At 41.3% G+C, this 18,001-nt stretch overlaps 1 protein-coding gene across 1 annotated transcript in view; it reads right to left on the reverse strand.

Moving 5' to 3' along the window:
- Positions 1 to 18,001, reverse strand: part of igf1ra (insulin-like growth factor 1a receptor) — a 94,750-nt gene that overhangs the window by 5,557 nt on the left and 71,192 nt on the right. The window contains exons 6-20 of the mRNA XM_053500271.1: positions 16,158 to 16,366; positions 15,884 to 16,010; positions 15,304 to 15,536; positions 14,821 to 14,988; positions 13,585 to 13,792; positions 8,834 to 9,114; positions 8,314 to 8,456; positions 8,059 to 8,224; positions 7,787 to 7,889; positions 7,621 to 7,691; positions 7,024 to 7,253; positions 6,788 to 6,895; positions 6,037 to 6,199; positions 5,720 to 5,849; positions 4,200 to 4,334 (exon numbers count right to left, since the gene is read on the reverse strand). Of these exons, the coding sequence (XP_053356246.1) occupies positions 4,200 to 4,334; positions 5,720 to 5,849; positions 6,037 to 6,199; positions 6,788 to 6,895; positions 7,024 to 7,253; positions 7,621 to 7,691; positions 7,787 to 7,889; positions 8,059 to 8,224; positions 8,314 to 8,456; positions 8,834 to 9,114; positions 13,585 to 13,792; positions 14,821 to 14,988; positions 15,304 to 15,536; positions 15,884 to 16,010; positions 16,158 to 16,366 (2,475 nt within the window). The remainder of the gene's footprint in view (positions 1 to 4,199; positions 4,335 to 5,719; positions 5,850 to 6,036; positions 6,200 to 6,787; positions 6,896 to 7,023; positions 7,254 to 7,620; positions 7,692 to 7,786; positions 7,890 to 8,058; positions 8,225 to 8,313; positions 8,457 to 8,833; positions 9,115 to 13,584; positions 13,793 to 14,820; positions 14,989 to 15,303; positions 15,537 to 15,883; positions 16,011 to 16,157; positions 16,367 to 18,001) is intronic.

An 18,001-nucleotide genomic window follows, 5' to 3' on the forward strand; every position in this document is an offset into this window, starting at 1 on the left:
AACGTGCATTAATACATGCATCTGAATAGAGGCTAAATAGATCATTTACAATCACACATGTAATGTTATAACTAAAATATATAATATATTTATATAGTCTCAATATGCAATGGATGTCTGATAGACCAACTTTTCCCCCTCATTTAGTGGGTATAAATTCGGGAAGGTGAAGCCTGGGCTCCTTCAAGACATGTAATACCAGCCACTACCTACACAACTATTAGTTGCCCTACTGGCTAAATAACTATTGTCAGATATCACTTACTCTCTCTCATCTTCTATACCGCTTTATCCTGTATTCAGGGTTGCGGGGACCTGCAGCCTATCACAGGAGACTTAGGGCACAAGGTAGGGTACACCCTGGACAGTGTGCCAATCCATCGCAGGGCACACACACTCACATACTTATTCACACACTATGGGCAATTTGAAAACACCAATTAACCTAGCCTACATGTCTTTGGACTGTGGAAGAAAACCGGAGTACCCGGAGGAAACCCACCAAGCACAGGGAGAACATGTAAACTCCATGCACACAGAGAGGGAATCGAGCCTGGCCGGGAATCGAACCAGGACCCTGGAGGTGCAAGGCGACAGTGCTAACCACTACACCACCGTGCCACCCTGTCAGAGATCAGATATGTCTAAATACATCTCTGTAATATACTGTACATATTAAAAACCTAAAAGTAAAATAAAGAATCTAGGACAAAAATGCAAGGTTTCGCGTTCAGAATCGTAATTCAGGACAATTACTATCAGGTATTGTAAAGTAAAATGGACCATTTCACTCGCATCAAATGATGCTTGCTCAACAGGTGGCAGTATTCACCAGATCTCTGTGAAACTAAGCACAGTGCCTCCAGAACATTTTGAGGACACGGGCCATAAAGCCTACATGTGCTGTTATGACACACATGCCCTCCCAACTGCTGAGTCCATACAGCCAATCATGATAAGCTGACAGCCTCATAAAAAAACAGGGTCATTACAGCTCAATGTGGTGCGGCAGCACTCACATCTTACACAAACAAGCTAAGAATATCTGTCCAGCCCACCGAAATAAACGGCTGTGGCTCAGCTGTGGAGTAACAGGCCCTCTACAGCCTCACTGAGACATATCAGGGCACGCGCCTCAAGTCAAGCAGCGCACCATAATGGGGGAGGCTGCTTTTTTAAGATCGCCATTGAGGGCTCCTGAAAAAGTTAATTATACTGTTGGGTTTAAACGGGGCATAGCCAATTGATGACAGTAGTCGCTGGAGCCAGGCTTGCACTCGTGAGTTTCTCGTCCTGTCTGCCCTTTGCTTGGATCACACAATTCTCTACAGGAGTCAGTGCGTTGATGTCAAATCAAAAAATAGCGGGCAATGAATGGATGTCACTTCAGAGTGACGAGACGGTACATTCTCACTTGACAGAATTAATACGCCAATGCAGATCATGCAGAGTTCAAATAGAATTGTGATTGCAATATTCGTCTTCTATTATCGTATTTATTTTGAATAAATATACTTCTGAAAAGGAGAATACTGAATACTGTTCAGAAATCTGCAGTGACAATAACAATGTTATATAGTGTAAATTCACATCTCATGCACATCACTATTGCTTCTTTGGTAAGTACTGTAAATGACAGGATATGATTTAATAGGCTTTGACAGATATGTCAACTTTGCTAATAAACAGTAGGCTTACCCAAGATTCTAAATGAACATGAAAATCGAATAATTTACATAGCAGTTAAAATATGAATACTTACTTACTTATTAATCCATATCAGTTGTACGGCAATTTATAAATCATAATTACTCACTTTGTAACTCATTCTTTACACCGCTTATCCTTTATAAGGTTGTGGATGGCCTGAAGCCTATCTCAGAGGATTTGGGACATTGGGCCTACACAGTGTGCCAATCTATTGCAGGGTACAAGCCTACTCACAAACTGCAGGCAATTTGGAAATGGCAATTAGCCTACTCCCCATCGCTTTGGACTGTGGGAGGAAACCAAAGTACACGGAGGAAACCCACCAAGCACAGGGAGAACATGCAATTCTATGCACACCTATCCGAAGACTCAAACCTTGACCCCAGGGGTGTCTAATGCTAACACTACATCAGTGTGTCGCCTTAAAATAAATAAGTAGTTTTTTTTTTATTGATTTGAATTAGACTGGATTGATCATAGACTACTAATAAAAACATCCCCATAGGAGAAAGTTTTTAAAAGCTGGAGAAAACCCACGAGTACATCAACGACCTGCCACATAGGCAGTACACCAACTTCAGCACTGAACCAGAAACCTGGAGCTGTGAGGAGACGTCGCTACCCCCAACACAACCCTACAAAGTATCACCTGTGCTAGAACTAAGTTGCATTCGTTTTTAATGAAGTCAGTAATAAAACCAGGTGAGAAGAAATTATCTGCTGCTTCGCCATGCTTAGCCACAGACCTGGGCGCATTAAATTTTTTTTTAAAAAAATCAGAAGCTGTTTTAGTAAAAGCACACTGAAGGGCCTTAAGAAGGTTTGCGTGTGTAAGGAAATATAGCGCTTTATTGTGGTGGTAATGCAAGTTCGGTTCTTTCCTTCTTTCTGCCCAAATTATTCTTTTGCTAAGAGAAACGGGTCTCCATGGATGGGCTGCCATGGAAACCAAAGGTTTGAATGTGAACAAGCGCAGCCTTGCTCTGGATAGTGAGGCCAGCATTAGAGAGTCCGAAGAGAAGAGAGAGTGAGAGGAGTATGTGAGTGAAGAGAAGGACCACATACCGGGTTGCTGACATCAGCCTACAAAAGGAGAAATGCATACTGACACACAAACACACACACAGTGGTAGGTGTACCCAGTAAGTGGTGCTAATTGTCTGGATATGTGAAGCCCATCTGGAGTGGGCAGGTCATCCTAATCTGGCTGGTGAAATGGTTGGCATTCTCACACACAAGGCATGGAATCCCTTCTATGGGCTTCATCTTACTCGGTCCAGGGAGCTTTCCAAGCCTGTGGACTCCTTTTTAAGCTGTGACGTCAATGCTCAGACCTTCCCGTACAAACACTGACGTAACAGCTGCATTCTCGTGACTGCATCCATAATCAGACCATGAGCACAGCCTGGAGTATGTGCCAGAGCTGACTGTATGGAGATTCTTCCAATCTACCATAAGAATGAGTGACACTTGTGTACTGTTAGACCTGGCTATAACCACATGTATAGCTGAGGACGAATACTAATTGCTAAACCCCAAATACCAAGCACTAAATATATTTTACATATTCTTTTTTTCTGTATCACTGCAGAAATCTGATTTATCTGTTGTTTTTCAGTGAACTGAATGATATTACAAGGAAGGAAAAACTTTTTTAAACTACAGTACTTTTTAGTACTTCTTATGCAACATGGATGTGATGGTTGTCTTCTTGTCCTGCGAAAAATACATTTTTGTCAGTCACCTTAACTTTTAAAAATGTAATTTTTTTTGTGGTGGTGTAGTGGTTAGCACTGTCGCCTTGCACCTCCAGGGTCCGGGTTCGATTCCCGGTCAGACTCGATTCCTGTCTCTGTGTGAGTTTGCATGTTCTCCCCGTGCTTGGTGGGTTTCCTCCAGGTTCTCCGGTTTCCTCCCACAGTCCAAAGATATGCAGGTTAGGCTAATTGCCATTCCCAAATTGCCCATAGTGTGTGTGTGTGTGTGTGTGTGTGTGTGTGTGCCCTGCAATGGATTGGCACCCTGTCCAGGGTGTACCCTGCCTCGTGCCCTAAGCCTCCTGGGATAGGCTCCAGGTCCCCGCGACCCTGAATACAGGATAAAGGGGTATAGAAGATGAGTGAGAGTGAGTAAGTGTAGCCAACTCAGACCCACCACTGTTAGGGCACTCTGCCCTCGAGAAGACAACTAGGAACATAAAAGGATGAAGACTATCATGTGCTTCTCATACAGTTTGTGTATGAGTATCCCTTGAGAGAGCATTACCAATCAGCTCTCTGAACTCCTGGCTGTGGAATGCTGAACCATCACTCGGGAATCAAACTTGCAATCTTTGGATGACAGTGATATAGCAACACCTACAGTACTTTCCCACTTGCTGGCTTAGCATTTAATCATTAGTTTATGCGTATAATTATGACAGTTTAGAGTAGTTATGCTATGATTGTTGCGATATGGTGAGTGCTCGATGAAGTAAAAGAAAGACTTACAACATATCTGGACAGTTATCCGGTTTGTCCAGCAGGCCTCCCTCCATGACGAAGCGCAATACCTGCTCATTGGACATACCCTGGTAGGGCTGCTCAGCAAGGGTGGCTATCTCCCACAACACCACACCGAATGACCTAAAGATAACAGAGAGACAGACAGAGAGAGAGACAAAGAGAGCAAAGCACAATTAACTGCAGCACTCAGACATGCATGCACACAGTCCCTCTAGCTCCTAAGTGCAGCGCTGGTAAATCTTAAGCAATTTCCCTCTGGGATTAATAAAGTTATTTGAATCTTGAATCTTGAATCTGTTCTTCACTTACATAACCTGATCCACTTCGAAGGCATGAAAACAAGGCCATTTAAATGTGAGGCAGAACATAAACCACAAATGCAAAAAAAAGCCACTAAATTCTATGCTAGCCTTTAAGGTAAAAGTTCAGCAGGTCACTGGGGTGGGTTTTAGATACGTCACCTAAAAAAAAAAAAGGTTTCTCATGTGCGAGCGCTACAGTACTGTATATAAACACAACTCCGTCCATACCACCCATTTACTATAATGACTACTATTTTTATTTCTGTGCTGCATTTTTCTTGGCTACGTGCTCTTCCTGAATAAGCCTATATGTTTTTAAGCAGCAGGAAAGACAGAACAGCAGTGAGGCAGGACAAGCACACGTACACAAATAGCTCTCTCACACAGTTCTCTGTATTGCTAGTCATTATTCATTAACTCTCCGTGGACACGTTTTCCGCACTGGCCCAAGATCTGAGGCGCAGCTCCCGCGCTCTTAAAATGGGCCTGTTATAACAGTGACTTGTATCTAATTGGCTGCAACGGAACTGTGCTGAAAAGCGAAACCACAGCAAAGCCGGGATGGTTTTAGGAAGGAAGGAAAAAGGCAAGGAACAAATGAAGACACCTAAGGGTGAAGTTTATATGAGCATGTCTCCAGAAGACTTCAAAGGCATCGCATCCGGTACAAAGACGGGGCAGTGGGTTTGGTGCTTTCACCCGTGAGCCCATCATTACTGCACATCTGGAGGATGTTAAAGATACAGTACTGCACCAAGTTGGTGTAACACACACACAATTGGGAAACTGCACAATAACAATGGTCAATGTTTTCCATTGGCTATGTTGAGTTAAGGTAATAAAATAAAGTGACACAAACTGTGGGCAATCTGGGGAAGTTTTTACTGGCTGGATTTGAATTAATGGTTGGTGATGTAGTGTTTGGTATGAATAAGTCATTAGTAGCAGAAAAAAGCAATACATAAAAATATTAGCACCTCATAGATCCAGGCTGTTAGGAAATGGGAGCTGTGGAAGAGTTTGTGTGCTTTCATTTCTTAAAAAAAAAAAATAGATGTGTAAAGAGGGATGTGTCATTTAGATCCGATTCAGGGTTTGGTCCCGTCACTCAAACAAGCACATACAAACACATTCACACGTGCACGCTCACACACAACCGGTGAGGACTGTGTGTAGACATAACAGTGGACAAATGGCCCGTACCAGACATCAGAGTTTGTGGTGAAGACGCCATCTTTCAGAGACTCGGGGGACATCCAGCGGACCGGCAGAAGTCCCTTGCCTCCTTTCCGGTAGTAATCTGTCTCATAAATGTCCCGTGTCATGCCAAAATCTGAATAGAAGGGAAAAAGGGATGTGATTGATGAGAGAGCATGATATAGTGGTTCGGATGCTGTCAGGGCTATTGCATCAAAGTCCCAGTAAGATTTATTAGACTCTTCCTGAGAGCCCTTAATTTTGAATAAAATACATCATTTGGGCTGCTGAAGAGTTGTAGAGTGTGTGTAAACATTAATCACCTCCAATTTTGACAGTGAAGTCTTCGGCCACCATGCAGTTCCTGGCAGCCAGGTCCCGATGGACAAACTTGTTTGCATTGAGGTATGCCATGCCGTCGGAAATCTCACCAGCCATCTGAATCATCTTCTTCAGTGGTGGAAGGGCCTGGCTGCACGAACCTTGCTGCAGAGCCAGAGGAAAGAATACGTCATGGACATATAGTGCGAAATGATTACAACTTCCTTTTCATTTTCATTTAGTCTCGTTGTTTCTCCCAGAATGCCTTTGTTTGGGCACCACAGAGAAAGATACTATAATGCATTAAGGATAAGGACAAAATAAAGAACTTTGAATAAAGCTTTGAGTTCTGGCCAAACATATCTGGTTATGAGTCCACTGTCCTCTTAATACTGTTAACACTTACTGTTTAGAACAACAGGCACAAGAATGGCTTTACAGAAAATGATATACTCCATGTGAGCACAATATTTACGGTTAAATAAAGCAGTATATAACACTTTCCAACACTAGCAACACATCTTGTGCAATCTCCAGTGAGACCATTTTATTCTACTGTGCACTCATGAAGTTTGTGTACTTCTGTCTTCATGGCAACGTTGGTGTCCACGTACTTTTGGCCATACAGTGCATCAAGGTGCACAACTAATTAATGCTTGAAATTGGAAAAATTTAGAATCACAATCACGTTTGTGACGTTCTAGCAGTTCTATGCAGGCAAAACATGTCAACAATAGAAGTTGGCTCCAATACCTTTTCTGAGCGCAGAGAGCGCAGGTAGCTCTTCAGGTCACCTCGTGTCATCAGCTCCATGATCACAAGAGTGGGCTGGCCTTGTGAAACGACTCCCAGCAGTCGTACCTTGCACAATCACAAAATAGGATCGTTACACTCACCAGTGGTCACTCTCTTTCCTGTAGCTCATGTCCTACAATGAATCTGCTCTTCTGTCAACTACAACCAAGACGAGTCTTGGGACAACTTCTTACCACATGATGACAGTTGAATTCCTTCATAACAGAAGCTTCGTTGAGGAATTCGATGCGTTCACGCATGCTTGCTGATTCATTAACTGTCTTGATGGCCACCCTGGTCTCAGGTTCATCCTTTACCACACCCTTGGCAATGCCCTCATAAACCATGCCAAAAGAACCCTGGCCCAGCTCTCGACACAGAGTGATCTTTTCACGAGCCACCTCCCACTCATCTGGCACATACACTGGGCACAAAACAAGGTGGTTTGTTAAAAACATAATTCCCACCATAGTGTTAAACATAAAGCATTTACTTGTCTGTTTACTTTGCCTTGGGTGAAACAGATGCTTTTTACACTTCATATTTTTTTATTTAAAAAAGTGAGTGGAATGTGGGTATGGTAAGGAAAATATGGTTTTAAAAAAATTAACATCCATGCAGTAATGCCATCTATTGTGTCGATTGATGAGTTATGTGAAGAGTATCTGAGTTTAAGTGGCATCTGCACAGTATATACCAGAATAATGCTTTTTGCTATCTTATGAATGTATGCTTAATGCATTAGTATCAATGAACTAATATAATTTTAATGGAGGCAAAGCAATACTTACTCTCAGCTGCGCTGAAATACTCTGGGTTTACAGAGGCATAGAGAACTCCATTTCCCAATCTATCACTGTTCCTGTGAAAGGGTGCAATAGTACAGTATATCCGGGTTACATCAAAATGACATTAATATCATTGCAGTGCTCCAGGTTCCACAAATAAACTCCTCACCTCTTTTTTTTGACGAAGACGACGGTGATGATGAGAATCACAAATAAGATCAGCACTATGACAGGTAATGTAATGGCTAAGTAGACCATACCATCATGGACTTCTGTAAAAATAAATAACAATCCCAAAATGAGACTAAATATACTTGAGTGGATTATCAATACTAATATAAATACTCTGCGATTGGTCAAAAAAGCTATATCGACCCTTATGTTTAGCATGAATTATATAATGAGAGTAAGGGAGTAAGGGAGTGTGATCGAGTGGCCTACGTTGGGATTGAGGGACGTAGAAAGACACTGGATCAGTCCAGGATCCATTTCCCGCTAGCGAGGTTGCCCTCACACGAACCGAGTAGTTGCCGAAACCCAGGTTGGTTAGCCGTGTTCCTTTAAGCTCCCGGTACTGTTGCCGCGACACACACTCATGTTTCTCAGGCTAAAAGTAACACAGACACGAACATACAGCCACTTTCAGTCTATGCTCGTATTGTGAGCGGTATCAGCGGGTTAGACATTGCTACTCACCTCTGAGCCCTGGCGATACTTGAGTTCATACATAAGGATGAGGCCACTAGGTTGTGTAGGCTCTGACCATCTCAATAAGACTGTCCCCTCTGTCCTTTCAACCATCTCAGTGGTTACCGGATCAGGAATGTTGTCAGCTTTTCCTGGATGAACAAATACTGCTGATCAATAGAAGGCTGATTATATAGGCAACAGGTAATGAGCATTGCTCGTAATCCCCAAATACTATTCCTTAAGTACACAACCTAGCCCAGGACTCCTAGTGAATCCTGAATATACCATCATTGTTGCTTTATTAATGATGGGCACAGGAATGGCTACTTAGCACCATTGACTAACTGGCATAAGAGTATGATTAGTTGTAAAAAAAAAAAAAAAAAAAAAAACAAACAAAAAAAAACAAGATCAGTGGCTTTAAAATCTAAGGCTTGAAGCTTTCTGCCAGTACCCACAGTCAGAGTATTTTCCTCAAAGACCACAATGTGACCTGGAGTGATGCCAACAGGCTGAATGGCCCCACCTGCAGGTTTGGTCCTGGAGAAGACGAAGGCAGCTGCACTGCATCGCTGGACCTCATAGTTGCACGCGTGGATGTCTATACGGTAGACAGTGAATGGTTGCAGGTTGAAGATCTCCATGAACTCAGTCTGAGATGTGGCTTCTGAGAATGGATACACTTGCTCTACGGGTTCAGGTTTGGACACGTTGCTTTCAGACGTTGTCTTGTTCTGGCCCAAGTCTCGTGCTAATGTTTCATTAGCGACCCCAAAAACATCCCGACGACGTCTACTGTTGTGAGGTCTGAGTGACAGAAGGGACAGAGCGGAAAGGGAGCGGAGAGAAGAGGAGAGAAGAGAAGGGGTGAGAAGTGCACTCTTCATATGGTTTTCCAAACACACAAACAGTTCAAAAAGCACCACTTGCACTACTTGTGATCACAGTGATAGGAGATACACACGTTGTGGGATTTAATCTAGTGTACTGTGTAAAAGTCTCGAGCCATCCCTCATTTCTTTATATTAAATTCAATTAAAAGTTGACCAAATTAAAGAAACAAGAACAAACATTTTGCTTTGGCAGGTTGCAAAGTGCATAAAGTGAAAAATGCAATGAAAAAAAAAAAAGTTGTTTATGTAACAATTTCAGCAGCAACCTCATTTCCCCTCTCGTCTGTTCGATCCACTCAGCATTCAGTATTGTCAGTATACTAATCACTAGCCTAATCTTCGACCATTATCTGCACCTGTTTCTTACTGGTTCATGCCTTAAGTTAGATATATTTCATGCTTGGATGATACATAGATAACTGTGTGGTATAACAAACAAAAAAACTGAAACTGGTCAGGTAGCAGGACTGGACTTAAAACAATTCCATATTCCAAAAATGAAATAAAAAAATCCTTTAAGATCTCCATTAAAAAGATAAGAAAGTATGGATTGGAGGCAAAATATGAAGAAATGAGGGAGCATTAGACTTTTGCGCAGTAATCTATCAGGTCTATAACATGCTAGAATGCATTATTCACTGAAGCTGAACTATGCAATGCTCTAATGCTGAAACAATTCTCCACCCAACCCCAAATACCCTTTAAAAAAATACTTTATTTATTCAACCGTACACCTATAGACAAAAAGTAAAAAGTCTAAGATTTATCATTAAAGGTTTCTTTTACTAGGAATTACATGAGTAAATAATATAGTTTATAGTTATGTACTTCTGACGAGCACAAAAGTAATAAACACCTACTGACCCATCAACCAAAATCCAACCGTATGAGCTTTAAAACATTTTGCAGCGGAAATAAAACACAAAGCCACAGCTTGAAATGAAATGATGCATTTACTCCATGTATCTCTCCTCAAAGCGCGGAGTGCCTGCATGTGTGGTGGTGGTGAAGCCGATACCACCTGGCACTGTATATTACACTCATGCAACACCAAAGACTACGGTTTACCAGCTGTTAACTGAGCCACTGCCACTTCACAGATGAAGCTAAAGTGCAGCAGCCGTGGCCTTACCTAGCTCCATCTTTAGGTGACATGTACCGATTCGCTCGCTCAGGATCTCTGCAAAGAATTTATAATCAGACCCTATCATGGTACTGATCTCAGATACGGGAAGACACGATGGATGCGATTGAAAGTCTAAGACTGACAGTAGCGTACAGACAGAGATTGTGATTATAGAGAACACACAAATATGGAATGTGAGACGATGCACGGGTAATCAATGAAGTCCCCTTTTCAAAGGTAAAAAGAAAAAGCACAGGATCATGCTTTTTATTTGTTCATAAATAAGTATTAAAGCTCCAGGGAAGATTTATGAAGATACAGTATCTTCAGCCTGTGAACAGATGAAGTGATGAAAAGTTCAAAAGAAACTAAATTAGAAGAACACTGTTGTCTAGTATGTCCTTGCAGCATTAAGGTTTATTTCACTGTGTCATGGCAGCGTCAGCGGAGTGCTGAAAAATACTTCCCATCACCCCTTGCAAGTCGTGCACTTTATCATCTGTCATGTCACAGTTTCGTGCTATCTTTTGTCATGTATTGTATCTACTGTAAGTTCAGGGTTTAGAGGTTAGTTGCTTTGTGTCTGTTGATTTTACAGTGTTACCTCTCACGCATATTCATAGCTTAGGTTCTGTTCCTGCAAGAGTTTAGTTTTCGGTTTATAATAATGTATAATAAAGTCGAGCCTAAAACATTAAGCAAGCGTAGTGTATACTGTAGGTGGGATGATCAGGTATACACATACGTTTGGCCATATACTGTATATGTGTGGGAGTGTTTGAAACAGCATTTTATAGTTTTCCAGTAGTCACTGGTGTATCTTCTCAAGTATTCCTCAATAAGATAATCCTCTTTTTCCATCTTAACCAGAGCTCAGAGTCTCTTCAGAATACCATGCCATGCCTGCTGCTATATATATTAACCACACACACACACACACACACACTAATCCAAAAACTTTTGGTTCGAAATCCTGACAGGTGAAAACACCTGACAAAGTCTGCTGAGGAAGTGAGAATGACTCATCCAGATACACACATCCATGCTAGGCCCTGAGGGCAGACTTCACACCTGCAAACCTCAGGAATGCTTCAACAGCTTCAACACAAAGCATCCTTTGATAACTCAGCTTCCTGCTCTGAGGTGCTAGAGATGAGAATGAAGCGTACGCAGATATGGTGCTATGGGGTGGCTGTATCTCTGCTCTGTTTCTTTTCCCCTTTCTGTCCTCTGAGTGTAAAAGAGAATGCAGTCACTTCACATGTGTGATTTGAGCGATTATGGAGGCTTCCAACTGGCTTAGAGCCCAGACAGCTGATCTATGGCCATGCGGGAGAGAGGGACTGAAAGGGCACACTTTCTTCTGCTGTGTCCTCTTTCTCCCTCTCTACACTCTATCCACTGGCTCACTCAGTGGGGATCTTCCCGCAAAATTCATTAACATTCCACTTGAATGAGCTGTACATTTCCTGGCAGGCGGTCATCCCAAACTAAACAACCGCACAATAAAAGACTGTGCGAGGCAATAAGGTGGGAGGGGCACAGAGACAGACACCAAGAAAGGAAGTAAGAAAGATATCTTCTTCATTGACTTGTTGACTCACTGTCTTTCAAAAGTGCCATTCATTCCTACCTTGGATCTTCAATCTATGCTTGGTTTTGCTGCATGAATTCTAAATGCGCGATGTCTAAAGCATACACACACAGTGCTCATCACCAATATAAGAAACCTACTGAGGTGCTGCTTTGAAATGGATGCATCTACACCACTGACGTTTCAGGAGGAGGAAACCTTGCATGATTGTGTTGATTTTTTAAAGCACATAAGGCAGTAAGCTGCTGGGATATGTGCAGCTTACATTATGTCACTTAATCAATTTACTCACTCATTACTCATCACTCACTCATTACTCATTACTCAACACAACTTGTTAAACGAGCAAGGTCTTGAAATACAAGTTCTCTAGTACACATGAGCTTTGTCTGCAGAGTGTCACGCGATGGTTCTTCTCTCTCGTGTGCTGTGGGATTGTGGGTAATTGTCTCCCATGCTCAGACTCAGTGCACAAGCGTCACTCATTATAGTCAACATATATGAGTCTGTATATGGATTCAACTTGTGCAGGTAAATTGAGTACTGAACACTGGTATTGTGGGTTGACTCTTTCACAACAGCTTTCGGTAACAGGAAAATAAAAATCGTGAAAATTCGTAAACTCGTTCCGCTTGGCATCCGCTTGAAATTAAACAAGTTTTAAATGGCTCCCGGACGCACACACAAGCCAGTGTTCAGTCCGGTTCGTACGAAGCCTAAAATGCTTCATATGCCAATGCACATTTCTTGCAACATTTCAATATTGTAAAAAATTGTAAGGAAGATCAATAGTATGCCACTGTATTATGTTTACCCACCACTGCTTTAACTAATGTTTAACAGAGGGAATGTCATAACTAGCATTTTTAACCGAGTGACAATAACATGCTTTAAAACGCTGAACGAGTTGTCCTAATGTCTCACAGGGTCTGACACTGCTGCTTTCATATTCTACATCTGGACAGAAAAGCGTACAAATATCAGACATTCAGTGGACCATTGATAAAGCACAAGATGCTTTTGCAATTATCAAAGCAAAACTGAATTAAGATACATTTTACATGACAAACAGATAACAGTGTAACTGTAGGACATCATTACATATGCTTCAAAAACTAATACCCTATCCAGATGCATGCATGTGTATGTGGCTCCTCTTCTGGCACAAAAAAGAAATGTATTTGTCACTAGCAAATAAACAGATACTACAGTGCAGATGTCCTCTTGAATTCTGGCCATGGAAAGGGCATCATGGCACCTCAGACTACACAAAGCCTTATTGACTGAGCCTCGTTCCAAATTAGTCTGCTAAACCCTTGACACACGCAGCAGCCACGGCTGCCCAGACAATAACAAACCACACCTCAGAGCAGCATGGAAACTCCTGAGCTAGCTCTGATATGGGATCAGGATGCAGGCACTGTTTGTAAATGCTCGCTCTAAAGAGAAAACTGCCACAATAATGTCAGCAACAGGTCAAATGTGTATCTGTCTAAAAATGCATTTATTAATGTATGTATAATTGCATGCATTCTTTTAATTAATTTTAGTGCGATTAAGTCATACAGCCCTAAATGGTAACCTTAATTAGTGAGTGACTCCCAGATTTGCTCCAGTTTTCAGGGACAGTTTCAAAGTGAGCAGGTGAGTAGAGATCATTGTACCTGGGTGTGAATACAGAATTATGGAGGAAGTTCTCAAACGCTTTGCTGATAACACGCTCCTCTGCCACCTCCTTCATGGCTTGGTTGGTCTTGGGACACGAGCAGCACTGGCCTTTCTCATCACCAAACACGTCGGATTTTGTGGGCTTAGTGTCCTCCTCTATTTCTGACAGGGCTGAGGCAGAGATGCGAATCGGGATCTTAAGTTCTGTGGACAAAAAAAAAAAAAATCACTTTGTTAACAGAGTAGAATGAGATTGACACATGATGAGCAACAGATTTGTAATGATATACTTATAAAACTGCATGCAGAAGAAAGTGCAGGTAAAACAGGAGTACAAAACAAAATGTCACATCCACTGGCAGTAGCTCTGCATGAGGAAAAGCCCTAGGGATGATAGCTGTCTAAAGAAAATGGACAGATAGGCTTGCTGACTGGAAGTGTTAGGCAACTCAAGCATGGTAACTTTTTAGAAATGAGCTGAACAGAAAAGCATCTCAGAATGCACAAGACATTCGACATTTGATCCACTCATGTCAGCCATGAACACGAATCAGAGGATAGCCTCAGACTTAGCCAAACTGGACAGTTAGAAACTAGACTTAGAGACAGTGTGGGTGAATCTGTGCCATGATAGCCTCGGATTCAGTTCATGGCTGCTAAGAGTGGATCCCAATGTTGTCTTTTGCTGTTGCAGCCTATCCACCTCAAGGTTGATGTTTTCTGCATGATGTTATGTGTGTGCGTCTGCTCATCACATGTGTAAACAGTGATTCTTTGAGTTACTACAGTATATCCTTCCTGGCAACTTTAAACAATCAGACCACTTTCCTCTGACCTCTCTCATCACTCGACGAATGACTCAATGTTCTTGATCCATTTTCTTTTAACTCGTGCGAAATTCCACAATTACTCTATACTCAATTAGTCGATTTTCCTCATATGTTAGGTATCAACATTAACAGAAGTTCCTTCATGATTCTATGTACTGTGCTGTTGCCACGTGGGTGTCTGAGTGGATAACTGCATAAATTTGGAGTAAATCAGGTGTTCTTTCATGTTCTTCTCAAGTTTGCAAGAACACTGCGTGCAAGATGCTGAGATCATAAGTGATATTTGGAATTGATAAGAAAGAAATAAGAAAAACTAAAGGGGACAAGAAAAGGCTATTATAAATGAATAAAATAGTAAGGAAGGTCAAAAGATTTTATCGCATCTGAATGGTGTTCTTTTACCTTTCGAACAGTAGTTGTGCTGGTAGAGCTCACGGTCCTCGGGCTGCTGTTGCCAGCGGAGAAGGTAGAAGGTTGAATTCCCATTTGGGGAAATGGGAGGAGACCACTTTACCACTAGTGATGAGGACGAATTTGTATACGCGCGAGCATCCCTGGGCATTGAGGGCTCTGTAAAGTGACCAGATTTTAATGAATGTTTCCCTTTTTAACCGTGGCCATAATGCCTGGCTAGTGACATTTGCAGGATACTTGCATCACAAAATATAATATTCAGGGTTTTTGATAAGGGTCTGTTTTATTACATAAGCAGTTTTATCTGCAAGCATTTACATTAATAGTATAAAAATAAGAAGAACTGTTTCAAGTAAAGGAAATTCCACAAGACAATAAATCACATACATTTATTGGAAATAGTTACCCATGCACCCACGATACCAACACATATGGCACAGAGTTTGGGCAGCAGCTACAGTAGTTACCTACCTGAAGCTTTGGTACGGATGTAGACCACCTCGCTCTTAGCCCCCAGAGTGTGTTTATCTTCTACCACCAGGGTGATGGCTTTCACAAAAATAGCATATTGCGTCCAGGGCTTTAACGGTTGAAGTAGAATTCCCGGATTCATAAATTTGTCTGAAGGAAGGTCCACATCTACCATAGTCCAACTAGACCCACAGCCATCCTGTCCATCAAACTCTGTAATGTTCTGAAATGGCCTGTGGCACAGAAACAAATCACCAGAAGTATTTTAATTCTGCTATTCAATTTGCAAACGTTAAGATTTCTAATGGATAGGATTTGTACTGTATGATTCAATCTTTCAAAACCTAAGCTGCTTCCTGGTCTACAAAACAACATTAAAAAAAAATACAACTCCTTTGAGAGCTGTTTAGATTTCATTGTCCTAACAGCAGATTGGATCATTACAGAGCAGGAATCACATCTTTGACTTGCTAAACAGAAACAGGTTTTAAAATGTTCGGTATTTTATTCGGAAATTGAGCTTCGTCCCAGACTTTTCCGAGTAATTCAGATATGAATGTAGGCCAAAGGAAACACTCACGCTTCCTTGTAATAGACTATAAAACTGATGAGATCTCTGTAGTCAGGCGGCCGGTAGCGTTCCCAGGTCAGTTTTATTCGAGTGCTCTGGGTATTGTTGTACTTGAATTTTAGAATATGACTTTCACCTAAGGGGAAAAGGACACGAGAGAGATTTATTGTAGAGAATTTCTTTTTTTTCCACTGACAGATGGTTCAAGAAATGGAATCGAACTTCAATCTTGCTTTAGAAATGGTGACATAAATCTTGTATACTAAAAAAAAAAACTACTCACAACTAGCTCGTTCCCCGTTGTTGCGAACATCATCTTCCTCCATCTTCCTCAAGACACCTGTCTTCTCCCACATCTTGCGAATCTCGGACATACAGAGTTTAGGGTTGGAGCGGAAGAAAAGTTTACCCGCTCGGATGGTCAGGTTGTGCTGGTTCCAGTCCCACAGATGCTGCAGGTGCTGATTATCCAGTGCCGAGAATGCATACATACTATTTAAGACAAAAACATTGAGAGCAATTATTAGAGCAATGCCAAAAGGTTACTCCCTAAAAACAAGTGAGAACTTTTTATGTACCTTCAATTATTTAAAAAATGACATCATATCCATGTTTCTATATACTGTACAATCACACATTCTGATTACGTGAATCATATATGTAAGGTTCAACCCCAGTGATAATGTATGGTTAAGTACTTAAATAGGTTTATTTTAAGCTCATACCATATACAATAGGTCACATTGCAGGTATACATTTGCGGCTTGTTACTCACATGTTGGGGCAAATAGTAACATGTGAGTAACAGGCAGCAAATGTATACCTGCAATGTGACCTAGTGTCTACCCATTCATCAATGCACAGAGGTTACCGCTGACAGCACGGTTCCTACCAACTTAATTAGACAGTTATACTGGTGCAACAGCCACTAACAACCCACCATCTCTGCTGAGAACATTTTCATCAGGAAAATATCAGGCACAAATGTACAAGTTTTAATGTGCGAGTCCACTAAAGCCACAGCAAGTACATGCGGATATTGTGTTTCATTCTCACACTGAGCTGATGTGGAAGTAATCAGCACTTTGGGTATGTTTAGTTCAACAGAACATCTAAGGAATGTGGGGAATGCTAGACACACACACATACAGGCCCCCTACAAGATGAAACATGAGAATAAAGGAAGGCTTTCTCACGACCTCTTTCACCTTAGTCCTCTAAACTTCCTAAACATTTTACCTGAAGCTAAATTACTCCTCTGACATCATGCTAAGCCCAAAATTGACTCCTACATACATGTTTATGTACATATAAGTACACCGACTTAGAGGTTCTCAGCAGATTCTCTGTTTACAACTAACAAACCAGCAAATAAACTTTAATACTCTATTGCAGTTTTACAGTATATTATGCCAACATTTGGGACATTTTCTGCACTTTGCTTTCATTGGTAGGATGGTAAGTCAGAATGAGGCAAAAAAAAGAAAAAAAATCCCCAAGTGTTGTCTTCCATTTTATTACCAATCTATGAAGGTCTCTGATATTGCAGTAAAGGAAAATAAAAGTACACAAGCATATCCTGTAGGCATTATAGTTCTATTCTAGTCACCTAATAAATTGTATGTAACCAGTAAAGGTAGTCCCCAACTTACGAACATACGTAAGTTACGAATTTCTGCAGATACGAACGGACCGTGGTTCTACTTCCTGTTTAATCATGGTGGTAGCTAACGTGTATTGTACAAATAATAGACACAGTAGTGCAGCACATACAAATATTTACAATCATACATTGTACACGATGTCATATCCAAAGTATATTGTATGTGTGTGCGTGTGGAGGTGCGAGAGAAATCAGTCGGCCTGGAAGCATGATGATAGAAAATAGCTGTCCTGTAAAGTGGTCCTAAAGGAGAATAATCTTAATTTCGGAAATCTTCAACAAAACAGAATTCACAGTCCAATACAGCGGAAAACAGCTCTAAGAAAATGGTGTTCGGGATTCCCCTCGCAGAGACGACACTGTTAAATTTTGGTTAGATTAATTTCCTTTTTTTCTAAATTAGATAAATTTAGATTAATTAATTATGTTTTTTGAACACATAACCATACTTACAAATGTGCTCC

Source organism: Clarias gariepinus, chromosome 7 (genome assembly GCF_024256425.1).
Source record: "Clarias gariepinus isolate MV-2021 ecotype Netherlands chromosome 7, CGAR_prim_01v2, whole genome shotgun sequence".
Taxonomy (NCBI): Eukaryota; Metazoa; Chordata; class Actinopteri; order Siluriformes; family Clariidae; genus Clarias; species Clarias gariepinus.